Here is a 25,920-nt window from a genome sequence, read left to right on the forward strand (position 1 = left end):
TGCCAGAAATGTGGTTATTAAAAATATTAAAATATGATGGTGGGGAACTCAGCGGTTGCATTCCAAGCTGTGCTTCTGCTCTGGTTTTCTGCAGACTATATACAGACAAACATTCTGCCCAGAGCATAAACCATTTTGGGTTTATACATTTATACCTCTTCGGATGTGTGGACCATTTTGGAGGAAGAGCTTTGGTAAAATGTGGAAGTTCTTAGTGTCATAGCTGGAAAAGGAGTCTCTCCTCAGAAGGTCTGGGGGGATGCACTGCACTAAAGCTGAAAAACATCAGCAGGGTTCAAGAGGAAGTTCATTTCACAGGGTGCTGTGAACCTTCATCCTTGTTTGCAGTGCAGTCTAAGAGCCTCAAATGGAAAATATTAGCAAGAGCTTAATATTACTTGACTTGATCCAAAATTCCCTTAAAATGTTTTCTCAGCTAAAAATAACTTCATCAACAAGATAGACACTTTTGTGAAAAATTTCCTTTTGTAAAAAACCTTGGGGCTTTCATCTGTGCCTTTCACTTGCTGATATTTGCTTTGTCTCTTCACTGAAAACGCAAACACTTCCAAGACAAGTGTCCACAAAACCAATTATTTCTGCAGGGCTGTTTTGTCTTTGAAATACCTCAGTTGGCTGGTAGAAACAGTAGTCATGATCTGAGCTCGCCAAGTGATGGCAAAAAATATAAAGCTGATGGGCAGGAAACCATTTCCATCAGTCATGATTTCTGTCCAAGAGAAGCAACGCTGAGCCCTTCACAGACCTCCCTGGGAATGGGCTCAACCAAGGGTCCTTGTGTCCCCACCAGGAAGGCATTAAGGTGCTGACTCATATTAAACCCACCCTATTTAAAGGCCACCCGGGGACCATCAAGCACAAACCCCAACACACCAACAGAAACCACATGTGTACATCCAAGACAGGAACAACGCGGAGCCCAGGCACTTCCAGCTCCCTCAGGAAAACTCGAAGCTTACCGTGGGGGTGCTCTGCCTGCAAATGGGTTCGTTGCCATCAAGGACAAGGTCTCCTCTTCCTGGGCCAGCAGCTTCCCCGCCAAATGGATTATCCATTCATTCTGCTCATAGGTCTTGGGGAAGGAATAGGAAATAAAGAAGTTAGGCACTGCTGGGCACGTCCGTATAGCATTATTAGCATTAAAGACTTTTGATGCTCCTCCTCCACTGTGGATCATAAATCTCTTCTTCGAGTTTATATGTATCTACCATAACTGGAGGTGATCTTGCATGTTCTACCCCCCAAACACTTGATTTTAATAATTTCTTTTAGGAGCAAGCTCCACAGAGGAACACTAACATCACATTTTGAAATTACAATCCATCCATCGTTTTAAACCAGGCTGCTTTCCCTTTTGTGTTACCAGAAAGAAAACAGAAAAGTGACTTCTCTACTCCCGATTCCTTTCTCTTCTTTATTTCCTTTAATCTAACCTGTCCTCTTTCCGTCCTGCACCCGTGCCGTACCCTTACCCGTGCAGGCACTGAAAGGGAGCAGAGCAGCTCTCGGGAGCCCCTGTCCAAGCTCCAGTGGCAGGACTTGAGTCGGCATTTACCTCCCTCCACGAATCCCTGCACCTCATGCTCTTCGCAGGGATTCTTGCTGAGGCTCCATAAAAAGCATTTCCCCTTCTGGTGACTTTCTGTGCTTTATACTTCCATTACGATTTTTTTTTTCCTCTCCTTTTTTACTGTGTACCTAAATGGATTTTTTAATGCAAGCAGTAGGGGACACTGTGGGAAAGCGAAACCCTGCAGCTGTACCTGCAGGACTGTGACTAATGCAGAACATCAAGGCAAAGTTACTCTGCAAATCTCTTCTAATGGTAGAGTTTGTTATTTCCGTTGCTAAGGGAAACAGAGGAGAGAAACGAGATGGAAAACACCAAACGCTGGTGGAAAGGCCCATCAAGCGGCAGCTCTACCTCGCAGGGTTTCTGACCTGTGCTCATCACAATTTAGAGGAAAACCACAGTTATTTAAGCCAACAACTTTTTAAAAAAGCTTACTCTCCCTATCTGCCTGCCTCCGTCCTGCCTCACCGTGTGGCTTGTTCCAGGCTGCACCACCAACACGGACGGCTGGTGGTACCAGGGACGTTTCCAACCACCGGCTCTGCCCACCCCAAAGCCCCGTTTAAACTCTGGTGCACCCCCATCTCCATCGACACCCCCTGCCACCCCATATCCCATCTCTAGGTCCCCTTCCCAGTGCAGAGGAGGTGGCGGTGGCTCTCAAGGAGGGACAGGGCAACCTCAGCCCCCACGGGACTGAGGCCACTGTGGCCCCGACACAGTGGTCTGGGAGGGCAGATGAGCTGAGCCCTGGAGCTGGGAGCTTGGCGTCACGTGAGATGTTAAACACAAACCTTGCAAGTCTTGCAATAACTCTGCCAGGGCTGGCAGGGCTGCAGGAAAAGCCGGCAGCAGCCCTGACAAGGGCCCGACTGCGTCGTCATGGGACGACTCACACGGAGTCCCGGTCGCACCGAGCGTGTCCATGTCCCTCGGCGGCTCGGTGACGCCTGAGGTGCTCGGCTCAGGGTGGGCTTTGGGAGGGTGGGTGGCATGCTGGGACCCTGGGGCATCCTTGGCTGGGAGCAGGGACCTCCCGAGAGGTGCAGCAGCAATTGCAGATGATCAAATATCACAAATCAGCCCTTTAGCATCCTGTTCCTCCCCGGAGATCCCTTTTTAAAGTGCTCTGTGTGATTTAAAGTGCTATTTCTAGGAGGGTCTGGGAGGTGTAAGGGTTCCAGCGCAAGAGCTGGGGAGAAGCTGGAGAAGAACAGAAATCACCAGACTCCTGGAGCTAGAGCTTTATGCACGATCCCAAATCTTCAAAGCCTGATTCAAAACCATGAGGCTCTGTAATGGTGGAACTGGCTCTCTGGCTCACATGGTCTCCAAATTGTTAATTAGCGGCTCCATACGCACAAGAGTTGGACTTCTGGTTTGTAAAGTGTTTTTCTTGTAAAATTTACAACATGTCTGGCCCCAGCAAAGTCTGCGGTGAGAAATTTCCACCCGGTGCAGCTCCCCCCACTCCCCCCAGCACGAAGGCTTAGATATCACGCGCCGCCGATACTCGGAGCACGCAGGAGCCGAGCTGCACTAACGACCGCGCTGTTTAACTCATTACTCTGAAAAGTGATACGGTGGCAAAAGGATGGAAAAAAAAAAGAGTCCAGGAGATTTGGGCTGCATCCAGGGAAGCATCACACCACAGGGTGGGAAGGTGACGGTTCCTCTGTCTGTGGATCCGGTGAGACCCAGACCCGAGCGCTGTTTGCAGAGCTGTGATGGTCAGAATGGGGCCTGGCGTGGTGCTCTGCTTTTGCCAGCTCTGGGCGTGCAAAACAGGGGTCAGAGCTTGAATCATCCAGTGGATTAATGAAAAATAAAAGCCAGGATAGATGCACACGTTGCCTTAATGTGGGCAAACATGCACATCTTGGGTTCAGCTTTAGGTTTTGGATCATCACCGAGCACAAAGACCAGCAGCTGGGGACTGACCCTGCGACAGGTCCCCAGGCTGCTCCGTCTCCATCAAGACATGGGCATGGACTGAGACTCCCACACCTGCTCCTGCCCTCCAAAAGCTGGGGCTGCAGCTCCCCTCGTGCCACGTGGGGCCTGTGCCATGCTCATGCTGGGATTACTGGGGAACCGGTGACCTACCCAGTCTGTGCAAGGTGCTGGTTAGAGCACAGAATGTGCCCCGAGCTGCACAACTCACTGTCCAACCCTGAACAGAGCATCCCTGGCAAGGTGCAGCCCGCATGGATACAGACATGACTCTCTCCTTTATCTTTTGAGAGTTTTCTTTCTGTTTTAGCATAGAAAGCAACTAATGAACCTAAACACAAAAAACCCCATCATCAGCCCAACTAAAACGCCTGGGAAAGGCAGCTCAGGCAGGGGTTGGGGTTCCCAATGTAAGGCTGCCTTCAGCACAGGGCTGAAGCCTTTCTGTGTTCATGGGAAGACCCTCAGAAACGCAGTGGGCGCAGCTCTCCAACAAGCTGGATCATCTCTAACTGTTCTTACAGCTGGCACGAGCTCTCGAGACCTCCAAAAAACCCAGGTTTTAGGTATATCACAGTGGGCTAACAAAGAGGACCTGGGACTAAATGTTAAGACCTCATGAGTTTTTATTTCCTGACAGGCTTCAGCCTTGTGCAGTGCTCGGGTAGCTGCTTACCCCCGGGCTTCCCGTGCCCGTCTCACTCGGGGACGGGGGTTTGCTCCTTCTCCCCACCCGCACACGGCCCAGCACGAGGAGCTGAGCATCGCTGGGCACCCCGGGGTACCACCACCTCCTGGGAGCAGCCAACTCCAACTGTTTATGTTCTCTGACCTCTCCACTTACACACTTTACCAGTGTATAAACACGGCATTCTCACCTTGAATATATGAACCTGTATACAGAAGTCTTTAATAACTTTACAGAATCTAAAACCAAATCACTGCTAAGTCAGGCAACAGCAAGGAGCCGGGGGCAAACCAGACGCAGTAGCAACGAAACTGCAGAGATAACAAAGTAGAAGAGAATACAATCACTGCAAAAAATACATGTAAAAACCACCCGGTGCTACAGGGGACATGTTCCCAACTGAAATAATAATAATAAGAACCTTTTTCCTCTAGCTTTAATTGGTCATTTAATGAAAAAGGATTGTGGATTAGTATGGCATTTTATTGAATCTCGGTCCTGGCACAGGCGCACAGGAGGAGGTAAGTATGAGATACACATGTGGAAACAGCTGGAAACTTGGCAAGGGGGCCCAGCATTATTATTTCACATGGTTGGGAGCTCTGGCCGGTTTCAGATCGGCGTCGGTGTGTGAGGGTGGGTGACAGAGGGGTAGGGGAGGTTTACATTTCCCGCGCTATGTCATAAGGGGCATTTTTCACGTCACTGCCTCCCCACTGCGGGGTGTGAAGCCGTAACTCCACCGTCCTGGATATTTTCACCCAATGCTCACATTGCTGTTTACACTGCTGTTTCCACTTCGGTAGCTGAGGGCCTTCAACTGTTGCTGTTTAAGGAACTTGAGCTATCAGCTGGAGAAATAATCCACGTCCCACAGAAAAGAGGGCGTAACTAATGCAACCCTTGGCTTTTTATAATATTCCAGCTCACTGCCGCTTGCTACCCTCCCGCTACCCAAGCGACTTAACCAAGGAAGGTCAAAGGCTACGTCAGGTCGCATCACTTTCTCATTATCTCCAATAACCACATCCCCTCCTTTCTATTAGTTTCCCAAAGAGGCAAGACATTTCTCCACAGGCCTGGCTCAACGTATAGTGTTTCAGCGGGGGCAGTTTCTCAAGCCTCACTAAAAGCCATCCCTTAGCCCTTCCTATTAGGAAATTCTTGGGAAAGCAGCAGGTCCAGGCTGAGGAATAAAAGGCTGCGTGAGAGAGTGGAGCGAGACTTTGGGAACCGGCTCTTAGATCTTGCCTATACAGGGAAATCATGCACCTGGCATAGCTCCCATATCACCTCGGTATTTGGAAAGAAAAGTCACTTTGTTCCAGAACAGAGTCTAGACAGGGAGATACAATGGCCACTGTAGACAATAATTATTCTCTGCATAGACAAGGTCTTACTCTGTATTTATACAGTCCACGGCACGATAGGCTATCAGTCTTATTTGGGTTTCTGGGTACTTCCATCACAAAATTACTGCTAGAGGTGAGTCTGCCTGCGATCCAGCCTGCAGTTTGTCTAAATGCAGCTTGGGGGTTTGAAATTATTCATATTCACAGGGAGACAAGTAATCACAGTTAAAAGAAGAAAATAAAATTCTTACATGCTGAACATGGACCAAAATGTATGAATGCTGCAATGGAAAATGGAAGTGAATTGAGGCCTGTATTTTTAGAAGGGGGAAGAAAGGAAATGTAAAAGGCTGTGCTTAGTGCACTGCGCATGAGGTTTAGGTTTTATTACGTTACACACACCTCCTCCTCCATTCTGCTGCCATGCAGCTTTTTCCTGTAAGCACCTTCTGCTGGAAGACTGAGATAACAGAGGCTTGAATAAAATATTTCACAAAAATATTAATCTGCCTTCTCTATAAGTAGGGTTACTTTTTCTCAGCTCTCCCAGTTTGTGTGTGATAACATGAAGTCTCCATCACAACTCCCTGCTCCCAGCCAGGAGGGATCCTCAAAGCATCAATCCCGCTGCTGAGGTTTCTCTCTTCTCTTGGGAGGGCAGCTGAAGTTTATTTATAAACTTATACATCCTATCTGGAAAACACACACTGCTTCTCAGTGCACCACATATGCTGCTCCGCAGTGGGTTTGCAGAGCCCTGTAGGACACAGCGATATGGGCCACCAGTCTGAGAGGCTTCTGTGCCAGCCCTGACATCCCCAGACTTCTGGAGCAGCTTCGAGGTAGAATGCCAAAAGACACTGGGTTTAAAAAACAATATGAAGATGGCATTAGCTTTGTTATTTTTTGAGTAGTTATTATTTGGTAAGCACCAAGAGCGTGTGCCTTCGCGTTGTCCAAATGCAGTCCCCAAACAGAATAAATAACCTTCATGTCATAGTAAGGAGGGGAAAAGCCTTCCCTTTGATTTTTCTTTATTCAGAGCACTGCAGGCTTTCTACTGCTGCCCACTGGTAAAGAACAAATCTTTGGTACGATAAACAACTGGCTTTTATAAAGTCCAAGACATCCCGCTACCAGGAAAAGTGACCAACTTGAAGCCCCAAAATTATGAGCAGTATTTTGTTTTCTGGTTGCTATTTATCAACGATGCTGAATCCACCCACAGCCTGCCAAAAACTGTAACGCTTTTTGTACCAGCAGCACAGCATAGCTCAGCTCTGGGCTGTGATGGCTGGGCTCCTTCAATAAATGTCCACCCTAAATGAGAGGTCAAATAATTACAGTAGCTGGAGGACAGACAGAGCTTTAACAATTTGTCTCCAGCTTCTGTAAAAACAGGATGTCTTTGCACTAACACAATAAAGTGTCAAGGGGTGAAAGTTCTTCCTATTATTTAAGCTGAATCTTCTTGAGGTTAAATCATATTCTGCCATTTTGTCCATTATTTCCTCCCTTCTCCACAGGGACACAGAAAACAGATTGCTGCTTTCCCCTCTGCAGCAGGTGACAACCTATTCCAAACCTGTTCTGGCATCAGGACTCCCACACGGGTTTCTTCGCTCTGTTGCCATGGGAGAAGGTTTCTGCACCGCAGCTCTCTGCACGTCCCTCTCCTGCACCCCGACCAGTCAGCTCCATCCTTCCACCCACCAACTGGGTGCTCGGCCGAGTGTAGCAGGAAGGTGACACCATGCGAGCCAAAGGCCCGCTCGTCCATCATGGTATTGTGTTTGCTTTTTCACAACGCTCATCTGGTGATGCACGCTCAGCCCAAGAGGCTTCCCCGGAGCAGGATCCATCCCGTCGCCTCTGTGTGAGCACCACGCATGCCTCTCCTCTCTGCTCCGACCCAAACCAGCAAGATCGCTGGGCTTTTAGACCTTGTCCTGTGTTGTGCTCACAGCCTGGTGGCACCTGCAAGTGTGATGAGCCGTTCTTTCCAATTAGCAGCAGCTCCTCTTAAAAATGTGCATTAAGTTGGCTCAGACCTTGGGTTAAATTGTTTCAATGGAGGCAGGTGATCCGGAGTGACCGACCTCAACAACAAGCACCTGAACATCAGCTCCTGACCACATTATTTTTGCAGACGCCACCCCAGCCCACTTTGCAGCTGGGAGATGGAGTAAAGGGGGTCCCGTCTGAGGATGAGAAACCACTGAAAAGGGTCACACAGATTTCCACATGCCCCCGCCGACTTGTGGGAGTTTTTCCCCTTCTGCAGACGGGAAGAAGCAAGGCAGACATGTTTCGGGAGGGGTTATGTCCCTGCCAGAACTAAATGAAGGGCTTCAATTCAGAGCTACAGCACCCTCGGGATGTCGAGACGTACAAAACAAAGAGGGGATTTAGAAAACAAGTGAAAGGCATATTATATTTAGATAATAAAATTAACATCACGAAAATTGTTTCCTGGAAAATAATGCCATGTTACATTACGTATAATTATGGCACTACTGGAATGGTAATTAAGAGGCAGTCAACTAATAAAATTGCAATTCAGAGGTGGAGGAGCACCGTGGCTCCTCCCGTTCCCGTGCCAGGGCCGTGCCGGAGGCTCCCCGCCGTGCCGGCCCGCGCCAGGCGTGCCAAGGGCCCAGCTCTCCCGTGCTCTGGCTCTTCAAAGTGAATCCTGTGGCTACAGCCAAGGCGGAAAGTTTCGCAGGAAACCCCGAGCGGAGGAAGGCGTCATATGTCAAGCAGTGATGAGGTGCAAAGAGGAACCTGTCACGAGCAGCACAAAGGGATGGTAAATATTTTCCCCCCAAGTCCCTGGGTTTTCTGCAGCCTGTCAGAGCTGGATATGTCAGCTCCTTACCTGGCCACCGCCAACGAACTGCAAAACCAGCCCTGCGGCCGCCTGCTCAGGAAGCAATGGGGCAGACGGCGAGGAGTGGCGTAGAAAAAATCCAGAACTTTTAAAAACAAATCACATCTAATCCAGAGGCTGAAGTAACTTGGTTTTATGGACTCCGTAAACTACTGTACAGGGTTTGCAAAACTTGCCTGGCTTCACAAACTTCTTCTGGGGTTACAGCTTCTGGTTTCTCATCATTTCTGCAGCTCTGTGTTCCTCAAGCCTAAACAACACCCGAATGAGGGTGACTTCTCCCGGCTGCGGCAGCGCTGGGGGGATGGCAGGACAGCCAGCTCTGGCAGGGGTGACAGCTGGCACCAAATACACAGCTCACAGTTTTCAAACCAATATTTGGCCACTCTAAATGAGATTTACTTCTGCGTTTAAGCAGGTATTTACATGCCTGAACATCCAGATTTGAAAATGCTTGCTACTGTGCTTAGGCTCACTGCCTTCCCATTATTTTCAACATAAATCATCGCCGCTTGTCAGAAGAGGTTTTTTTTTTTAATTCCTTTCTGCGTCTTTTGTGAATACCTCATCTAAACAGACGAAAATGCTTCACAGAGACCTGTGTGCACTGTGGGGGTCACAGGAAAGTCCCCAGCGGCAGGAGGGGACAAGGGAGAGCTGCACGGAACACACACATGCTGGGATGGCCCGGAAGGGGCAACAGGCCCATCCTGACGGACACCACTCCAGGACTGACTGACACACACCTCCAGCACCCACCCACCTGAGCAGGGGCTGAGCACCCTCTTCCCGCCGCCACACAGAGACCCCCGATGCTAATTGCTGCTAATTGGGCGGCGTGGACAGACGCCTTGGCAGGGACACACTCCAGCAGCCCCCCGCGCCCAGGTGAACAGAAACACTCCGGGGAACCTTTCAGTGAATTAAAAGCTAATAACAACGATGCGAAGGAGGCCGTGTTACTTCCTCTTCCTCCTCCTCCTCCCCAGGCTGTCCCGTACATGGTGGTCACTCAGCACCCAGCCAGGCTCTGTGGAGAGACGGCGCTGGGGTGTAACGGCGTCTCTCAGCGCCAGCACAGCTGCGCTCGCCTCTGATGCATCAGTGTTTATGCCCTGTCCTCCTTTGGTTTTAAATATGAGATAATTTTGTGTTTTAAAGCCTTCGGGATATTCCTGCCCTAGAAACAAACAGCCTTTCTCTCATCTCAGAAACGCTTCTCTCCTCTGCAGATACAACCTTTGGTTGGGTGAGCTGGATTTCTTCTCTGCTGCTGGAGCCCTCCCCAGATACCAGATTTAAACCAACAGCTCCCACTCAACCTTCTGCACCTTTATGTAACCCTGGGCGCTGTTGCTGGCTTGAGTTTTAACCTTTGCTGTCGGCTTGCTGAGGGATAAGCATACCTAATGCAGATTAAATGAAATTCCAGCACACAAAAACTAGCGGGGTAAATATAAAACCATAGCCAAAGAGCAATGGTTATGTCATCGCTGAGGAATCCAAAAGGCGCCTAAATGAAAATACCACAAAGAAAGCAAACAGAGAAGTTTGGGGCAGGGGGAGAGGAGTGAGGGAAGAGGATACGCCGGGAGAGGATACAGGAACAAAGAGAAAAGCCCATGATAATCTGAGATGGGTTTGCCTCACACCACTGCTGTAAGCTCCAGCTTTGTAAAACCTGGTCCAAGTTCTCATGCTCACGCAAATGAGATTTTGCAGAATAGGCTAAAAGATATAAAATAATGGATTTTCCAAGTTTTCCCTCCTCTTCTCTTTTTTAATTTATGGCTGTCACCTGTTTGCTGAGACCATGTAGGGAAAATATTTTGAGGGACCCTGTGTCCATACACAGGCAGAGGGGCAGTGGAAGCCCCTGCCCGTGTCCCCGGAGGTGTCCCCAGCAGGGATGCGGGTTCAAGGGGGATGCTGCCAGCCCTGGCGAGTCTCAGGCACCCTGTAAGGCAGCTTCTGCCCCACCGTGCCACCCCTTCACGAGTCCAGAGGCTTTCTCAACGTTTTCTACTCTTGTTATTGCCGAGAAACAATTAAAAAGCCCCACATAAAGTTTCCAAGAGTTTAATTACACTAGCAGCAGACATCCTTTAGGAATACAATCTTCTGGGTTTTTTTTAACATAATTAACTTAGCTGGGGCTTCAAATATCCCTTCACCCACCCCAGCACATAGTAAATTCATATAAATTGTTTTTCCTGGTCACCCAAAGGCACGTACCTGGAAGGCAGCGAACCACATAAGCCAGTCCAGGCGGTAGTGGTAGGGGGTGATAAAGCATGGCCTCCTCTTCAAGTCCCCGGGCTTGCATTTGAAGTCGTACTCCTCCCAGACAGCAGCGGGGTCATTGGGATCCAGGCTAGATGTCCCTTGAAGGATAATTTCTGTTCTCTCCTTGGTAATGCTGTGGGACACAACACGATATTGTTATTTGTCTGAGGCCACGTAAAAATGATGGTTCTTGAGAGTCAACACAACAACTACCTCAATGGCTTCCTCAGGGTACAGATGGACACTGGTGGGTCAAGCTACAGAGAAGCTGTCTATCCGACAGATTTTTCTCTCTCCAGCAGCAAAGATGGAAAACTCCAAGTTTCACGTCCTCCCACCCTCCCCTCTATCGCACTGCAGTCGTGCCAGTCCAAGGAAGAACCACAGCCCAAAAAAGTGATTCCTACTGAAATCGATGGGTCTGTCTTCCTAAAATGAGAGCCTAACCCTTGAACAAGACATTGAGAGAATACGTGTGTCTCCCAAGTCCCACACAAGCATCTTCAACCTGCACCAACTTCTCTGTCCCACGTTTCTGAAGAAAACCTTTGTTTCTGTTACTTTGATGGCTCCCATGATACAAGAGCTCTCCGACTACAAGCTCCTGGTTGACAGGAGAAAGTGGAGATGGAGGATGGTCACAAAACAGCTCCATCTCCAGATTTTTAGCATGTGCCATGTAGAAAAATACAGGTTTGTAACTGGCACGTGTGGATGTTCTAACAGCACGGCCACCAATGTTATCTGCAGGGGAAGTTTCACAGGTGATTGTGCACAGAAATCCTGCCTCTGCATTTTGAAGGTTTGTCCCTGAGACCTCCAGCTGTGGGATCAGCAGAGCAGCTTCCAGCCGGGACCACTCCAGTGTCCCCTTTGTGAGCCCAGCTCTCCCCGCAGTGCCGCTGGACACAGGGTGCTGAGCTCCGGCTTGAGCCTTGGCCACGGCAAAGGGCAGGCCAGGCTTGCAGTGAGCCCAGCTTAACTGGCTATAGCTGCCTGAGCTGTGGGGAGGCAGCTGGACCCATATGGAGCACCCCCAGGAGCTGACTCTTAGGCACCACTAACAGCTGTCTCTACATGCCCAAACATTTCACCATCCCAGCTGGAAAACAGGTCTCATGGAGCTATTACTCAGCAAGAGGAGGAGGAGGCAACAGGTAAGCCAATGCAAACTAAAAAGCAGAAAATGAAAACAAAAAAGCCCCCCCCATATCCAGTCGATGAACAGAAACTTGGTTAAAGAGCACCCCATATTTCTGGCAGGTCACGGCAGCCTTTGCTGCTTGGCTGGACTCTCTCTGCACAGCAAGGTGATAGAGCAGGGGGGACGGCAAACCCTTCAGGCCACAGAAAGCCCACGTGAAAACACCATCATCAAGTTCTCAATGACCTGTCAATGACGCTCTCCTCCACTGGAGAACTGCTTTCCATAACGAACATATAACTGCGTAACTGCCTATCAAAGCTGTCCAGCTCCCAACACCCTTTTAATTTTTTACTACTTTGGTCCTTCCTCCTCCAACCCAAGAAACCGAAAGTTTGGAAACACACAGCCTCCACCTTCTCCCCTGGTGGCTTCCAGTGATAGATGCTTACAACCCAAGGAATACTGTACGTCTCTGCTTATAATTGTTACCTACATTTAATAGATTTCTGGATTCTCCAGCCAAGTTCCATATTATACACTGGGCTGAGTTATGAGCCGTGGCCAGCTGCCCAATGGTTAGAAACACACTGTAAATCAGGGACACCAAATTACTAATAAAAGTATGTTCCTACTGTGTGATTCAAAATATGTCAAGTTTCACATAATCGTATATTCATTATAAGCTGCAATCCTCTTTTTATTGGTTTACATAGGCTGGAATTACAAACATATTACAGCAGCATTTCATCACATGCTCTTTAGGTTTTGGTAACTGTTGAAACAGATACCATAGACTGAAGAAGAAATAGAACAACAACCCAAAGAAAACAATCTCCTGTAGCTTCACCACTCCAACCTTCAAAGAGGTTCAGGGGTTATTTCTCCTTCTCTCTCAAAAAAAGAAGAAACTTCAGCATTTTCCACAACTAGCGTTGATATTTCTAATATTTTTTTTTTCCCCTAACTTTTTTTCCTTCCACAGAAGTTTCTGCTATTTGAAAAACTGGGGAAAACATCATATTAATTTGATGTGCTCCACGTTTCCTCTGCATCTGCAATGCTCACAGTGGACCTGCTCCTTTCCGTCACCATCTGCTGTGCCAGCCCTCTCAACAGCCAAACTGCTTTGCCTTTTATAAAACTTATTCAATTACTGTTGGCTTCTCCTGTGGGACCTTGTCCAGAGCCCACTACCCCAGAGCTGCACATCCCATGCCCAGGCTCAGACCTCTGGGGACACCCCATGGCCACCAGGGCAAGGTAGTGGCAAAGCCAGAAGTCCATGCAGAAAAGACTGGCTCTGTTGTTGCCCCTGGGGCAAGTTATTTTGATGAAACCCTGTTTTTCAGCATTTTCTCAGTTGTCCTGGTCAGGAAGAGGCTGGGAGGGACAGCACACAAGAACAGTTATGGTGAGCCCAACCTAGTCTGACCTAAGCCTGGTGAGCTGTCCCCAGAAAACCCAGACTCATGTTTATAAACCAGCCTGGTTGCAAACACAGCTGGAGATGCTTCCCTCATCCAGTCCCACCTTGCAGCCATAAGCGGGATTTCCTGAGCTGAAGGCAGCAGCCAGACCGCTGCTGGGCCTGTCCTCTCAATCTGTCTTGTTCTTTTTTGAGGCCATTTATACTTTTGTCTCCACAGTTTCCTGTAGCAATGAATTCCCCAAGTCACTCGTTGGAAAAAGCACTTCCTTTAGTTGGCCTAAAATCTGCTACCCAATAGCTTATGCGAATATTTACATGAGGGAGAGCAAATGCATGCAGGGGAAGAGAAGTTCACGTAAATATAGTGGGCTGGTGATGGTGAAGACTATCCGCTGGATGAACTCTCTCTTATGGGTATTTTCATTCTGCTATTACATTTGCTATATCCATACAATGAGCAAACTAAAAGTGGCTCAAAGAAAACAAAATGTAATTCAGTGGGAAAGAAACCTGCTCCTTTTCTTCTTCTCTCTCATAAACAGATATTCCAAGTCTACTGACTACTGGGACGATTTGTGTTTAGGTTTAAGACACACAGAGAGGAGCAGAGCTATAGGATGTGCCATTAAAATACAGGTACCTCCCAAAGGCTCCGTAGGTGTTCACTATTCTGAGAGGGTTGAACGACGTGTTCATGACTTGTCTGGAATTGAGCAGGTTTAGGACAACTGGGATGCTGAGATAAGCGATCAGGAGGCCGAAGGAGATGTTCACCACTTTACGGATGTAGCAGCCTGTTCAGGACACAAAAGGAGACCAGAAGAAGGTGATTTCACCCCCTGCACCCCTCCCCGACGCCATCCCCCGGCGGCTAGGCCCCTGCCTGGGTGCTCAAAGCTGCTCTCGAGCTGGGGCTGACAAATGCTCCACCGTAATCAACCTGACCTTGCCAAAGGCCATACACTATCGCTCCAGAGATCTGCCTGTCTCTAAATAGTCTGAGAAAGGGCTAAAAAGAAAAATGTCTAAAATGTAAGATTAATCATTGCTTTAATACAGGGGAAAAAACACAGCTGGCACTTGCAACTTGCTCAGAATTGCCCTCCTAGTTTGTAAGCCGTGTGTGGAGTGCCTCCAGCTCCCTGCGGCTCTGTTCCTGCCCGGGGCTGCCTCCTCCTCCTCTCACCACCCAGACTTAGTTCTTGCCTTTTGCACCATCTCACTCACTACCTCCATTCAAACCTCATTTTCCTTTTGCAAAACCTCTATTGCTTATCGCTTATGCATGAGCCGTGTGTTGCTTCACCAGCACTTTGGTGTTCAGTTTGCAGGAGCAGCGCAGGGCTGTGCTGGATTTCAGTCAGAGGAGACACCTACTGCAACCAGACAAATAAGCAGACGTGACCTCTGAGGGGTTCCTACCCTTATGGCCGTTTTAAATTTATTTAACATTAACAGCCCAAGGATCAGATTCAAAGCAATTGCATGTAGCTTTCCCCTTATCTCTGCAGGAGAGGGATGTTTATTTGAACCTCTCTCAGAAGCTATTAATAATTGTTTAGTCTGAGAACATTTCTGGAGAATCATTTGATTTGGGAAGGAGCTCGCTGAGATGCCTCCCCTTGCCCCCTGTGTTGCTGCAAGAGCAGTATGAGTCTGCTGGGCGTTTTTTTGTCTTTTAGATGGGCTGAACTTCCTAGCCTGTAATTAAAGAGCAGGTACAGATGCAGAGCCCTCCACAGGGTCACAGTTTACAGCCACACAGCCTGCTCGGCCTTCAGCAGGTGCTGATCATCATCATGACCTTGGGGTCACAGCTACTCAGTCATAGAGAAATGGGTTTAACTCAAGGAAAAAAAAAAAAAAATCTATGTGGCAAGAATGGAGAGAAAATTGGGGAAGGAGCATGGGACACGAGCCAATGGGATCTGGATCCAGCAGGCAGAGGCTGAGCACTAGCAATGGGAATTCGAGGTCTCAGTAGGAATTACACACACCCACACTTCAAGGATGGGGCCAGAGCCTTGTAAAATCCTGTCACGAGCTGGGAAGGGCTGGGTACCATCCTGTCTTCTGCTCTGGTGACCCAGGGGTGAGGGCTCCTTCAAGCTTCTTGCCACACAGCCTGTCAGCACCAGCTCAACAGGCTCTGCTTTGTTAGCAGAAAAAATATGCAGAAATCCAAATTCACCCAGAATATTACAGATACCCTACCCTTTACTTATGGACTGCCCCTTTTTAAAAGCCCAGAACAGGGACACAACTACACTCCAGAGCAGTGGTATGTACGGATGGTTCTTGCTTGGGCACCCTGGTTCAGTAAGGTTTTCTGGAGAAGATCACAGAAGAGAAGCGAGTTCCTCAAAAATAAGGATCCACCTCCCCTTCACGGTGACTCACCACGTGCCATAGCGAACAGGCGCCCTTTGGCTTCTCCTCCAGAAAGGAAGGTGCAACTTGAGTGTTGCTTGGGACTCGATGCAAAAATACAGATGGTAGGAGAGCTCTAGGCTCTCACAGCCTCTAAGCAAAGTTACCGGAGGGGAAAAGCTGTTAAAGATTTCTTCCAGCAAAATATGTAAGATAGGAGACACAGAAAGTTTAATGAAACTGCATTAGCCTTGCTGGAACTAACGCTTCTGGTTAATAAGCTGTGCTTTTGGTAGATGAGAAAAGACTGGAGACAGATGCTGCATCTTGTTGACATTTTTCATTCTTCTGACAGATGTTTAGTGTATTTAAAAATAAGCATCTGTGATTGTTGTTGATATTATAGGCAATTTGTTGCTTATATGCGGTTTATAAAAATGTTACAAACACAACTTTACATCTGTTATGCAGTCCCATGAAAAATATCCCAGTGCGGCTTGTGCAAGCGATCTTTTGGAACAGGGCTGCTCGAAAACTCCCTTCAGAAGGAAATTCAGAAGGAAACATCAGCCACATTCGTCCCTTTTGTTTAGTTACAAACCCCTTTGTATTTGCTTTTCCATATTCACGATATGAACATCAGTTCAGCTCTTCCCTGCCCTGGGGAACTCGCTCCCTGCCGGGACAGTGCCCACGCTGCCCAAGCCGTTGATCCTCTCGCCTTCTCCAAGCAGGACACTGAATCGCCACTTTTCCAGCAGCCAGGTCTCTTTCTCAGTTTGCAAAAGAGTTGGTGGACCCACAGATCAACAGATCAACAATCAATTTGGTTCTTTCTGGAAGACTAACCTCATATCCAGTAACTTAACCAGGAGAGCGGGATGCTCGTGCAGACCCAGCCCCCGAGGCGCAGGCCCCTCCAACCCACAGAGGAGACCACGCAGGGGCAGTCACCTCCCTGCACACCCAGGTTTGCTCCAGAAGAAGGTGATGGCTTTTGAGATAAGCACACCAAACACACCTTGGTGAAACTTCTCCCGTCTTCTGGGAATAACTCACCCAGGGGAAGCTGCTCCCTGGCTGCATCTTTGAGCTGCATCTGCACCACCCGCTCTTTCACCCCTCCTGGCCGGGCGCTGAAGAGGAAGCCCAGGCTGGCATCATCGAAGCAGGCGATGCTGGGCACGATGGTCAGCCAGTTGAGGAAACTCAGGTTTCCACTTAGTATCAGAAGCACCTAAACAGGAAAGAAGGCAGCAGAGGGTGTTGCATGTTAAATGACAACAGAAAAACGCAGTGAAGGAAAAACCAGATGGATTTTCACACCTCAGCACATTCTTTGCGGATTTTCCATGATTGCAACAGTGATGGCAAACCATTCCCTCCCTGCCCAGGCTACAGCCCAAATGTACCCCACCAGCTTGCAACGCGAGCTCGGCCCTTGCTTTCAGCAGGAGAAAGATCAGCCAGGGTATAGTGTGACTTGATTTCCATAGTGCTCCCGGTGACAGCGCAGTGGTTTGGCCCCTGGGGAATCGTCTGCTTCCTGCTTATACCGATGTATCTGTGACAGCAACGTTCCTGAAACCCTTCAGGAGGAAATATTGGAACTTCTAATTAAAGAGCAGCATTAAATATAGAAGTGTGTATTTCTTAAGAGGCGCTTTTTTTTTTTTTTTTTAATTTTAGCTTTTATTGGCCATTTAGGAGAATGTCTTGCATGTGTAAGGCAGAGAAAGTGGAAAAATCTGTGAGCCTTTGGAGGAGTCTCCATAAATATCTGTACACATTGGGAAAGGCTTTTTGTAGGCACATGATATTTTTTGTCTTACTCTTACAATGACTAGAAAAATATGAGGCAACTTTTTGCCCTTCTCCAGCAAGTCCTAACGAGCATCCAGCGCTCATCTCTGGGCACTGCTGGTTTAACCTTGGTCATGAATCAGCAGCACAGGGTTTCACTCTGCAGCTCTAAGATGTCACCCCTCGGCATGTCCCCACGTCAGCCACGGGGAAGGTGCAGGTACGTCCCTGCTCGAGGCGCCTGCCAACCCCCAGCCAGAGCCTTTCATTAGAGCATCAGATAAACCCAAATGCACGGAGCAATTTCTGCTGCCTCACAACCGTTGCTTTTAATTTCTATTTTCTAGCCTAATTTATTCAAGCCTGGCCTATACTTCCTCATTTTTTTCTAGGCTAGTATTTTACCTGTTCACAGACCCTACTGTTTTATTTGTACAGTTACATCCTTTCTCCTTTTTTATACTTCAAAGCACACCAAACTGCTCTGATCTCCTCTCCCAGAGGACTTCCCTGCCTGCCCTCAGCCCAAACAAAGCTCAGTCCATCTTTCTGGGTTCTGACAAGTACCAAACGGAGGGTATCAGATGGGCCTCACCAGGACCTTGTACAGCAATACTAACATTTCTCATGCTCCACCAGACTGACCCCTCCCACTGTGTTTTAACGCCACGTTTATCTTCGCCGCTGGGGTATCACCTTAGTGCTTGCCAGCCGGGGCACACAAGTCCCCCAACACATAAGCATCTTCCAAATATGCAGTTCCTTGCATCACACAGACATCTCTGTTCCTAACCCACGGCACATCATCCTGCGTGTCATGCAGTCCAATTTCATTCCATCTGCCCGTTAACCATTGGAAGGAGGGAGCCCGCACTGCACTGACACCACCAAGGATGCTGAGAACCGATGGACTCAAACGTCTTTGCTTTCACACACAAAGGGGTTTTTAACCGAAAGCATTTGAAGCTTTTAATTGCTCCACGTTTCACGAGAGAAGGGATCGCTTCCAGCTCAACCTTGCTGACACTGAGACTTGCACCAGACACAGAATGGACATAGGAACTTGCTCCAGTGCCAGCAAAACGACGTGTTGAACAAAGCCAACCCCGGGGTGGTGGCCGTGAAGACACATCTGGGTTTCCCCGGGGCTGCCCAGACATCGCAGTGGTCACAAAGGAACGTGTCAGGCACGATTTAGCATGTTGGCATAAAACAAAATATGGGAATCCAGGCACACAAAGACAAGAAGAGAAAAGCAGCTGATACTTGTTCGGGACTATTTGAGTTTTGAGGCTGATTTGGATTCTTCTCCCATTAGTCACATTACTTAGGATTCAGCCCTAATTAACTAGCTGTTCCTCAGACACGTTAAAACTAAAGAAGTGGAAAAAAGGAGAGAAAAGAAAGTAGTCTCGCCACCTTAACCATAAAAATTGAAGGTTATAAAGCTGACTTAATCTGTTACATGTAAAAAAATAATGCCCTGATGTAACAAAGTCATTTATTTTTCAGCCTTCAGACCAGCTAATGAGAACTTCCCCACCTTCCAGCTGGGTTGAAAGCTGTAACCTTGATTGGCACCACTATTATTTTATTAAAGAACACTTCTCCCATTCACACAGCTGAACTTTATCCTCCGCTGCACTGTTTACTTACAATTTTAGCACATGTGGTCAAGGAAGACTTTCAAGACAGCTCAAGACTGAACACGTAAACCCACGACACCCCCAGCATCCCGCCGCAGGCAGAGGAGCTGCTGTGTGGACCCCGCTCCTGCCCCGCCACTGGTCTCCTCCTCTAAGTGAACAAGTGATGAATCTTTCAGAAACCCTGAGGAGATGCAGAAGCTGAAGGACTGACCACAGACCCAAGGGGCACAGCTGAAGTTCTCCGCTGCTCTTCCAGCCCATGTTGCACCCGAGGACAGCGGGTCTCTGGAGGAAACCTAGCTGCCCTGATGAGCCAACTCATGTCAAACACAAGACTCCTTGGGAGCTGGAGACCATCCCAAACTTTCTCCAAGGTACATAAAAACCCCACAACAAACACCAAAAAGCTACATCCCAAGCAAAGAGGAAATCTTAGTGAACCTTGCAGGCTCTCCTCTGGCCAGGACGATGGAAGCTCAGAGAAGCACCAGCAGATATCACCTCCACTGTGTAACATATCACGTAGCCACTATCAGGCTAAAACTTCCTACAGCACAAGACAGACCATGTAACAGGCCTTTGGCTAAATACTGAGATGCCTTAGGAATGCTGCTATATATTTTTTACATATTCCTTAAAGCTGCCCTTGGCTTTCAGAGAGATGACCTCAATCAGAGGTCTCTCACCTCTGCTGGGGCTTGTTTGAGAGCAAGATCTCCATGGCTGTGCCAACTACACAGGTGGGGACAAGGAAACAAGCCTACCACCTTACTTTATAAGCAGCACGCTTAATTTGTTTTCAAGGGCTTTTGGCCATTACCTGGGGGCTTGGTATCAGGATTTTGTTATACTCATGTAACACAAGGAGGCTCCAATTGCAACATGGACCTGTTTAACTTGGACTTGGCAAACCAGATGGTAAGAGGACAGTTCCTGTCCTGAAAAAAATCAGTTTAAACATACTGGTAAAAGTTAGATCAAAATTAGGATGCATTACAGCCGTGTTACAGGCAGAGAGCATAAGAATTTTGGCACCTACTTATTTCAGCAGCACTCTCTGGGGATATTGCCTTAAAGAAACTCACTCAGGATCACATAAGGAGTTTTGCAGCAGAACCTGAAATAGGACCCAAATCTCCCAAGTATGAATCCAACACCTTAATTACAAGTCCCCCCAAAATACCTGTGTGCCCAAAGGCTGGTCCCCGGAGTCTCCCTATGGTTTATCCTGGAGTGCCCCCAGCCAGCGGGCTCTCTCCTCCCCTGAAAAAGGTTCACTGTGGTGTTGCTCTCCCACTCAAAAATAAGAGGTGGTCTCCCAAAATACTACTCCACAATGCAAACATCAACAACACATGCACAATTTCGGCTTGAGGACTTTCAGCCTGTGTTCTGTTAAAAAGATGTATGCTTTCTCATTAAAAATGATGACAAATAAATGTTAAAACCATGTCATTTCATATTTTATATGATTGGCACCATTTTTTAAAATACAGTGATTTGCAAGTTACAGTTTTCAAAACCCAGCAGGACTCTTCAGTAACAGAGTCACATAATCTTAAAAAAATGAGAGATCTGACCAATTACAGTAAGTAACAAAAGTCCTAACTATTATATAGTTTAAAAAATTAACTTATTTTATCCTTGGATAATTATCCAGAATTATGAGGTGAAAAAAGTACTTAAAATCTGAATTACATACACACGTTAGGTCCTTGACCATAACATGTTATACTCAAGGTTTGGTGTTCCCCCTTTGACCCGAATGTGATTTAGTTCAATGCGTATTAATCAGCCTGTATTCATTAACACACTTCTCACTTTGCTACTTTGTTAGGAAACTCTGATCCTTTTCTGATGTGATTTGCCTCGTGCAATTGCAGTAATATTAAGAAAATAGTTCTGCACTTTGCTACTTCTGCTGAGGCTCATTTTACAGCTTTGTACAGAGTGACTGGGTGGTCCACGGGAGTTTTTTTTCTGGTAGTGATTCACCTCTCTTTATTGCTTGGAAGTCAGAAGCAAGATATCTTATTTCCACCAGCCCTTAAAAATCAGGGGATTCAAAAATAATACAAGTTTGGCGTTTTCTGGTCTGTGGGTGGAATCACGAACCTGACACATTTTTAACTTCAGTTATTCTGACCGAGCCTCGATGCTCGCGCCAGCCGCTGCGAGTGCTCCTGGACACGGGTTAGTGTGATGCCCTGCCCGAGGGGGCTGAGCACCGTGAACCCCTCAGCTTTGCAAAAATAAACCTGGAGACAATTCCCACTTCAAAGTCAATCAGCAGGAAAAGAGATAAGTTTTTCAAACAGGCTGACGGGTGGCTGTCCTCGCGAAGGGTTTCGTGGCTGTTTTTCCACGGGGTCTGTGTTATTTGATCAACGTGTCCTGACAGCATCAAGGGCAAAGCTTTGTCCTCTGAGCAACCAGCGTCTTCTGCAAGCGCAGCATCTCCCCGGGTTAGTGGATCCTTTGCGATCCAAACTAGTATTTGCCTTGGCAGGTAGTGCACATTTACCTAAATCCTTCCTTTTCTGTGTGAAACCTCCTAAGTCTCTGCATCCTGCTCTCCCTGCTCTGGCAAAGCAGAGCCATGCTGGTTCCTGGTGGGAAGTTTAATTTAACATGAAAATCAGGGCAGTGAGGGCAGAGATCTCTGATCATAGAATCATGGAATGGTTTGGGTTGGAAGGGACCTTAAAGCTCATCCAGCTTCAACCCTCCTGCCGTGGGCAGGGACACCCTGTGTCATCACCTCCCGCCCTGGGAACTGATGGGTGTGCAGGCCTGACGCTGGTGCTGAGGATTTGGGCTAAGCCACCAAACTTCCCAAGGTCTTATTTCACCCACGTGCAAAGCAAGTGTGTGGGTGCTGGACCTCCTTCACACCCACCTTTAGGGGCGAGGACACCAACCCCCCCGGGAGCTGGTCTGGCAGAGCACAGAGAGCATCGCTGCTCCTTCCCCATCGGCTGCGTGAAGCAGGAGTTTGTTGCACACATCTCACAGTAATTTCAGGTTTGCACCGTGCCAGGCTTGGCCCTTCTGTGCTCCTGCCACAATCACAACCCATCTGTATCTCCATATCTCCACCCTCTGGACCTCAGCTGTGGTGGATGGGCTGTGCCCTCCCTCCCTTGGCCTTGATTTGTGTTTACTGAGTGTCTTTCTCTTGCTGGACAATATTTAAATGCACAATTATAACAAACAGATGGTATCAACCCCTGTGGTGATTTTTAAAAATTTTTTATTAAAGCACAGTATTAATCATGGTAATTGGGTAGGAACTTTAAGGTTATAAAACTACAGCATGTCTAATGAGCGAGCTCCTTATAGGAGGAACTGAGGTTTTTAATCTAATAATGTCAGTTTTATGGATTATGACTGGAGTTTTATGAAGTGTGATATGAAATACTGTGGATTCATGGCTCTCACTGGATTAATTTGGAAAAGTAGTTTTCCTGGTTCTAGGCCCAAAAACAATTATTCCTTACATTTCTGTCCCCTGCACTGTTACCAAACCCCTCTGTCAGAAAACGGGTACCTACACCCATAACTTTTTTACAGGTTAGACTTCTTTGTTTGGCTGGTTTTTATTTTTTAAAATCACAGATTGTTATAAACATACAGTAGGTAGGAGAAGCTCATATTCTGGGTAGCAGACTGTATATTTGTCCAGAAGGAACAACAACGGGCTGTAACCTCTTAAACACGGCCAAGGGCTGGCTGGAGCTTCCAGGCTCTACCCAAGCACAGGGACACAGTCACTACGCAGCACTGGAGCTTTCAGATATAAAGCCACTGGCACAGAAAAGCCAAGATTGGGGTGCCCAGAAGAGCTATAATTTATTTAAAGAAAAAAACATAGGAGCAGAGGGCTGGAAGAGACAAGAAGCTGTCCAGTCTTTCCTGCTGCCCCCAGGTAGAGTCGTCTCCACCTGCACCGTAGCGTGTTTGTCTAAACTCTTCCTATAAACCTTTGTTGAGTGATGGATCCAGGTCCCTGGCCTTTCTGACTACCTGCTCCACTGCTTCATCATCTTTAAATTATTCCTAATATCTAGCTGGACTCTTCCTTGCCAGTATTTAATCTCATGACCCCTTCTCTGCTCGCTGCCATCAAAGACTGTTCTCTTCTACCTGCAATAGCCTTTCATACAGGTGACAACTGTCCTTGGTCCACTGCCTCTTCAATCCCAGTCATGTTCTTGTTTGGATTAAATGATCCCAGTTGGTCCAACCCTGCCTTGTGAATTCAGTCTCTAGATCTCTGCTTATTCTCACCGTCCTCTGGATTTTCTCCAGCTGGGATGTATCTTTCCTGAAGGGAATACCCAAAACTGAGCCACAGCTTTTAGCTCTAGCCTTACGAGCAGCAGAGAGCAGGAAGGATTTATATACTCTGAGCACAAAGAATTTATAGATTCCAGTAGGATGTCTGCCCTTTCTGCAACAGTACAGCTCAGCTGACTTGATAGCATTGCCAAGATTATTCTGAATATTCATCATGTGTGCCAATAGCTTCTACCTGAGCGTGGTCTACTAATATTAGACAACATTAATGAAAACCCTGAATATCCCTAGATAGACCCTGCAGAAGCCCCCTTGATAAATCCTTCCCTCTGACAGTGAGCCATTGATAACTGCTGAATAGACTTTCCAACCCGTTTTGTTTGCTGGACAGTATTTCCTACTTCTTACAGACCCCATTTTCCTGGGTTGTTTATGAGATTTTATGTGAAAGAGTTTCAAAAGCCTCAGTAAAAGCATATATTGTTTATCCTCTATTCATGAGTCTTGTTTTGTCAATGAGGGGAAGACGACTGCTTTTACATGGTCTGCTCTTGGCAAAACCACAACTGTTGTAGTTATCCCCCTTGTTTTTTGAAGGTATTTAGAAATGGTCTTTTTCATCATTTTTTCACAGTATTTTTCCAGTAGTGGCTCTGTAATGTCCCGGCTCTTCCCTTTTTCTCTCTTTAGAGGACAGGTAGTTTATTAGCTCTTCTCCATTCTTTCATTACTTCACCTACATTCTAAGATAATCACTGATGCTGACAGAATCTCAACAACCAGCTCTTTACCAGCCCTAGGACAGATTTCCTTAGGCTCAGATGATTTGAAAGGCTCTAACTTAGCTAAGTACTCTCCAGCTCTCCCCTGCTTGGGACTGAGGTCATCCTGCTTTGTTACTGGTATTAATTATAGTGACAGCCATGTGAGATGTGACTTATTAGTGATAACTTTTACGGAAAAGGCACTAATCATTTCAAGATAAAACACAGACCAAATGTATCGATGAAAAAAAAAAAATAGGATGTTGAAAAAACAAAAGTAAACCTCTTCCCTTCCACACAAAATAGTTATTTATATGGCTTAGTCACTCTGTGCTAGCGAAAGCTGGAGAAAAAAAGAGTCCAGCTCATCTATGCACTGTCAAAACTGCAGTACCTGGGTCCCGCATGGACCTTCTCATCACAGATTCCCAGAGCCACACACAATCCGCCCAGCTGCTCAGGACAGCAAAGACCCCCTCCTCCTGATGGACCTGCTACTGGATCTCCAGAACTTAAGAACGCTCCTCAACGGACTTTGCATGTCACCGAGGAAAGAGGAAATCAGTCTTTTAAGCTGGATTTTATGGATCCTTATGAAGGAGCAGAGGCGAGGAGGGGCCCACGTCAGCACCCAAGAACGTGTGTGCTGTGCTCTCTGGAGCTACCAGGGAAAGCGGTGGCATTCGGCACCGGCAGGACCATCTGGTCCCCATCCCTTTCCATCCCGTGCGTGACAACAGCACTACTCCACAGCCACACAGGGCTAATGGTGAGGGGCGCAGCTGAGAGAAATGCCTGAACCAGCCTTATCTCCCATGCTTGAGCAAAGGCACTACGGGCTGCTCAGCTCCCTGTGGGAACCAGAGAGAAGCGAGAGTTTAGAAATGACCCAACCAGACCATGCCTTTGAGCAGAGTGGGACAAATCCTGGTGGTACGGGTGACACCAAGGGAAAGGGAGATTTGTCACAGCAAACAAATCTTTCTGGTTTTCCTCTGGGCACCCAGCAGTTGAGCTGGGGGGAAGGCGGATGGTGGCACACTGGTGCCATTGCAATTGAAAGCGCAAGCGCTACCGGCTGCGTTGGGGACATTTCATCGCCCACAGTCTCTGTGCCATCTGTGCCTGGGATGAATCTTTAAAAAGAAAATACCAGCGTTCTCCAAAGGGGCAAACATTGCTTTGGTTTTGGTTAAGCAGTTAAATCCGCTCTTCTAAAACCCGCGGCCCTTCCGCCAAAGAATCTCTTACTCTGAGGACAACCTGAAACTTACAACATCAAAAGTTGATCCTTCCTATAAGAGATAGGAAGGACAAGCCTCAAAAGCCAAATTTGATTTTAATGTGCCTCCAGTTACTTGCGTACCATGAAAACATAGCCTCCCACAAAGAAAAACAGGCTATCATTCCCCCATCTGGTTTCAGTTTGAAAAATACTTATATATGTAGTTTTTCCCAAAAGTTATTGTAGGCACGAGCAAAAAATTCCCATTAAATGACAACAGCAAGAACATTTAATTTTCCCCTATTATTAATCTAATCTCTTGTTAACTTTTTTATTAAGTATTTGCATGAGGATTTCATCTCTGCTTTGCAGAGCTATTTAGTGCAGAAAAATACATAGGAAAATGAGTACCTCTGTCCACTTGATCTGTTTTAGACAGCGGATAAAATGGTTAAGTCAATCCCACAGAAA

General features: G+C 47.4%; 1 protein-coding gene across 2 annotated transcripts in view; it reads right to left on the bottom strand.

Annotated features, from left to right (window-relative positions):
* Window positions 1-25,920, bottom strand: part of LMF1 (lipase maturation factor 1) — a 204,757-nt gene that overhangs the window by 12,647 nt on the left and 166,190 nt on the right. For both annotated transcript variants that reach the window (XM_074919041.1, XM_074919042.1), the window contains 4 exons: window positions 16,769-16,946; window positions 13,980-14,133; window positions 10,713-10,896; window positions 981-1,093 (listed from right to left, as the gene is read on the bottom strand). In XM_074919041.1, coding sequence (XP_074775142.1) covers window positions 981-1,093; window positions 10,713-10,896; window positions 13,980-14,133; window positions 16,769-16,946 — 629 coding nt within the window. The remainder of the gene's footprint in view (window positions 1-980; window positions 1,094-10,712; window positions 10,897-13,979; window positions 14,134-16,768; window positions 16,947-25,920) is intronic.

This window comes from Athene noctua, chromosome 15 (genome assembly GCF_965140245.1).
Source record: "Athene noctua chromosome 15, bAthNoc1.hap1.1, whole genome shotgun sequence".
Taxonomy (NCBI): Eukaryota; Metazoa; Chordata; class Aves; order Strigiformes; family Strigidae; genus Athene; species Athene noctua.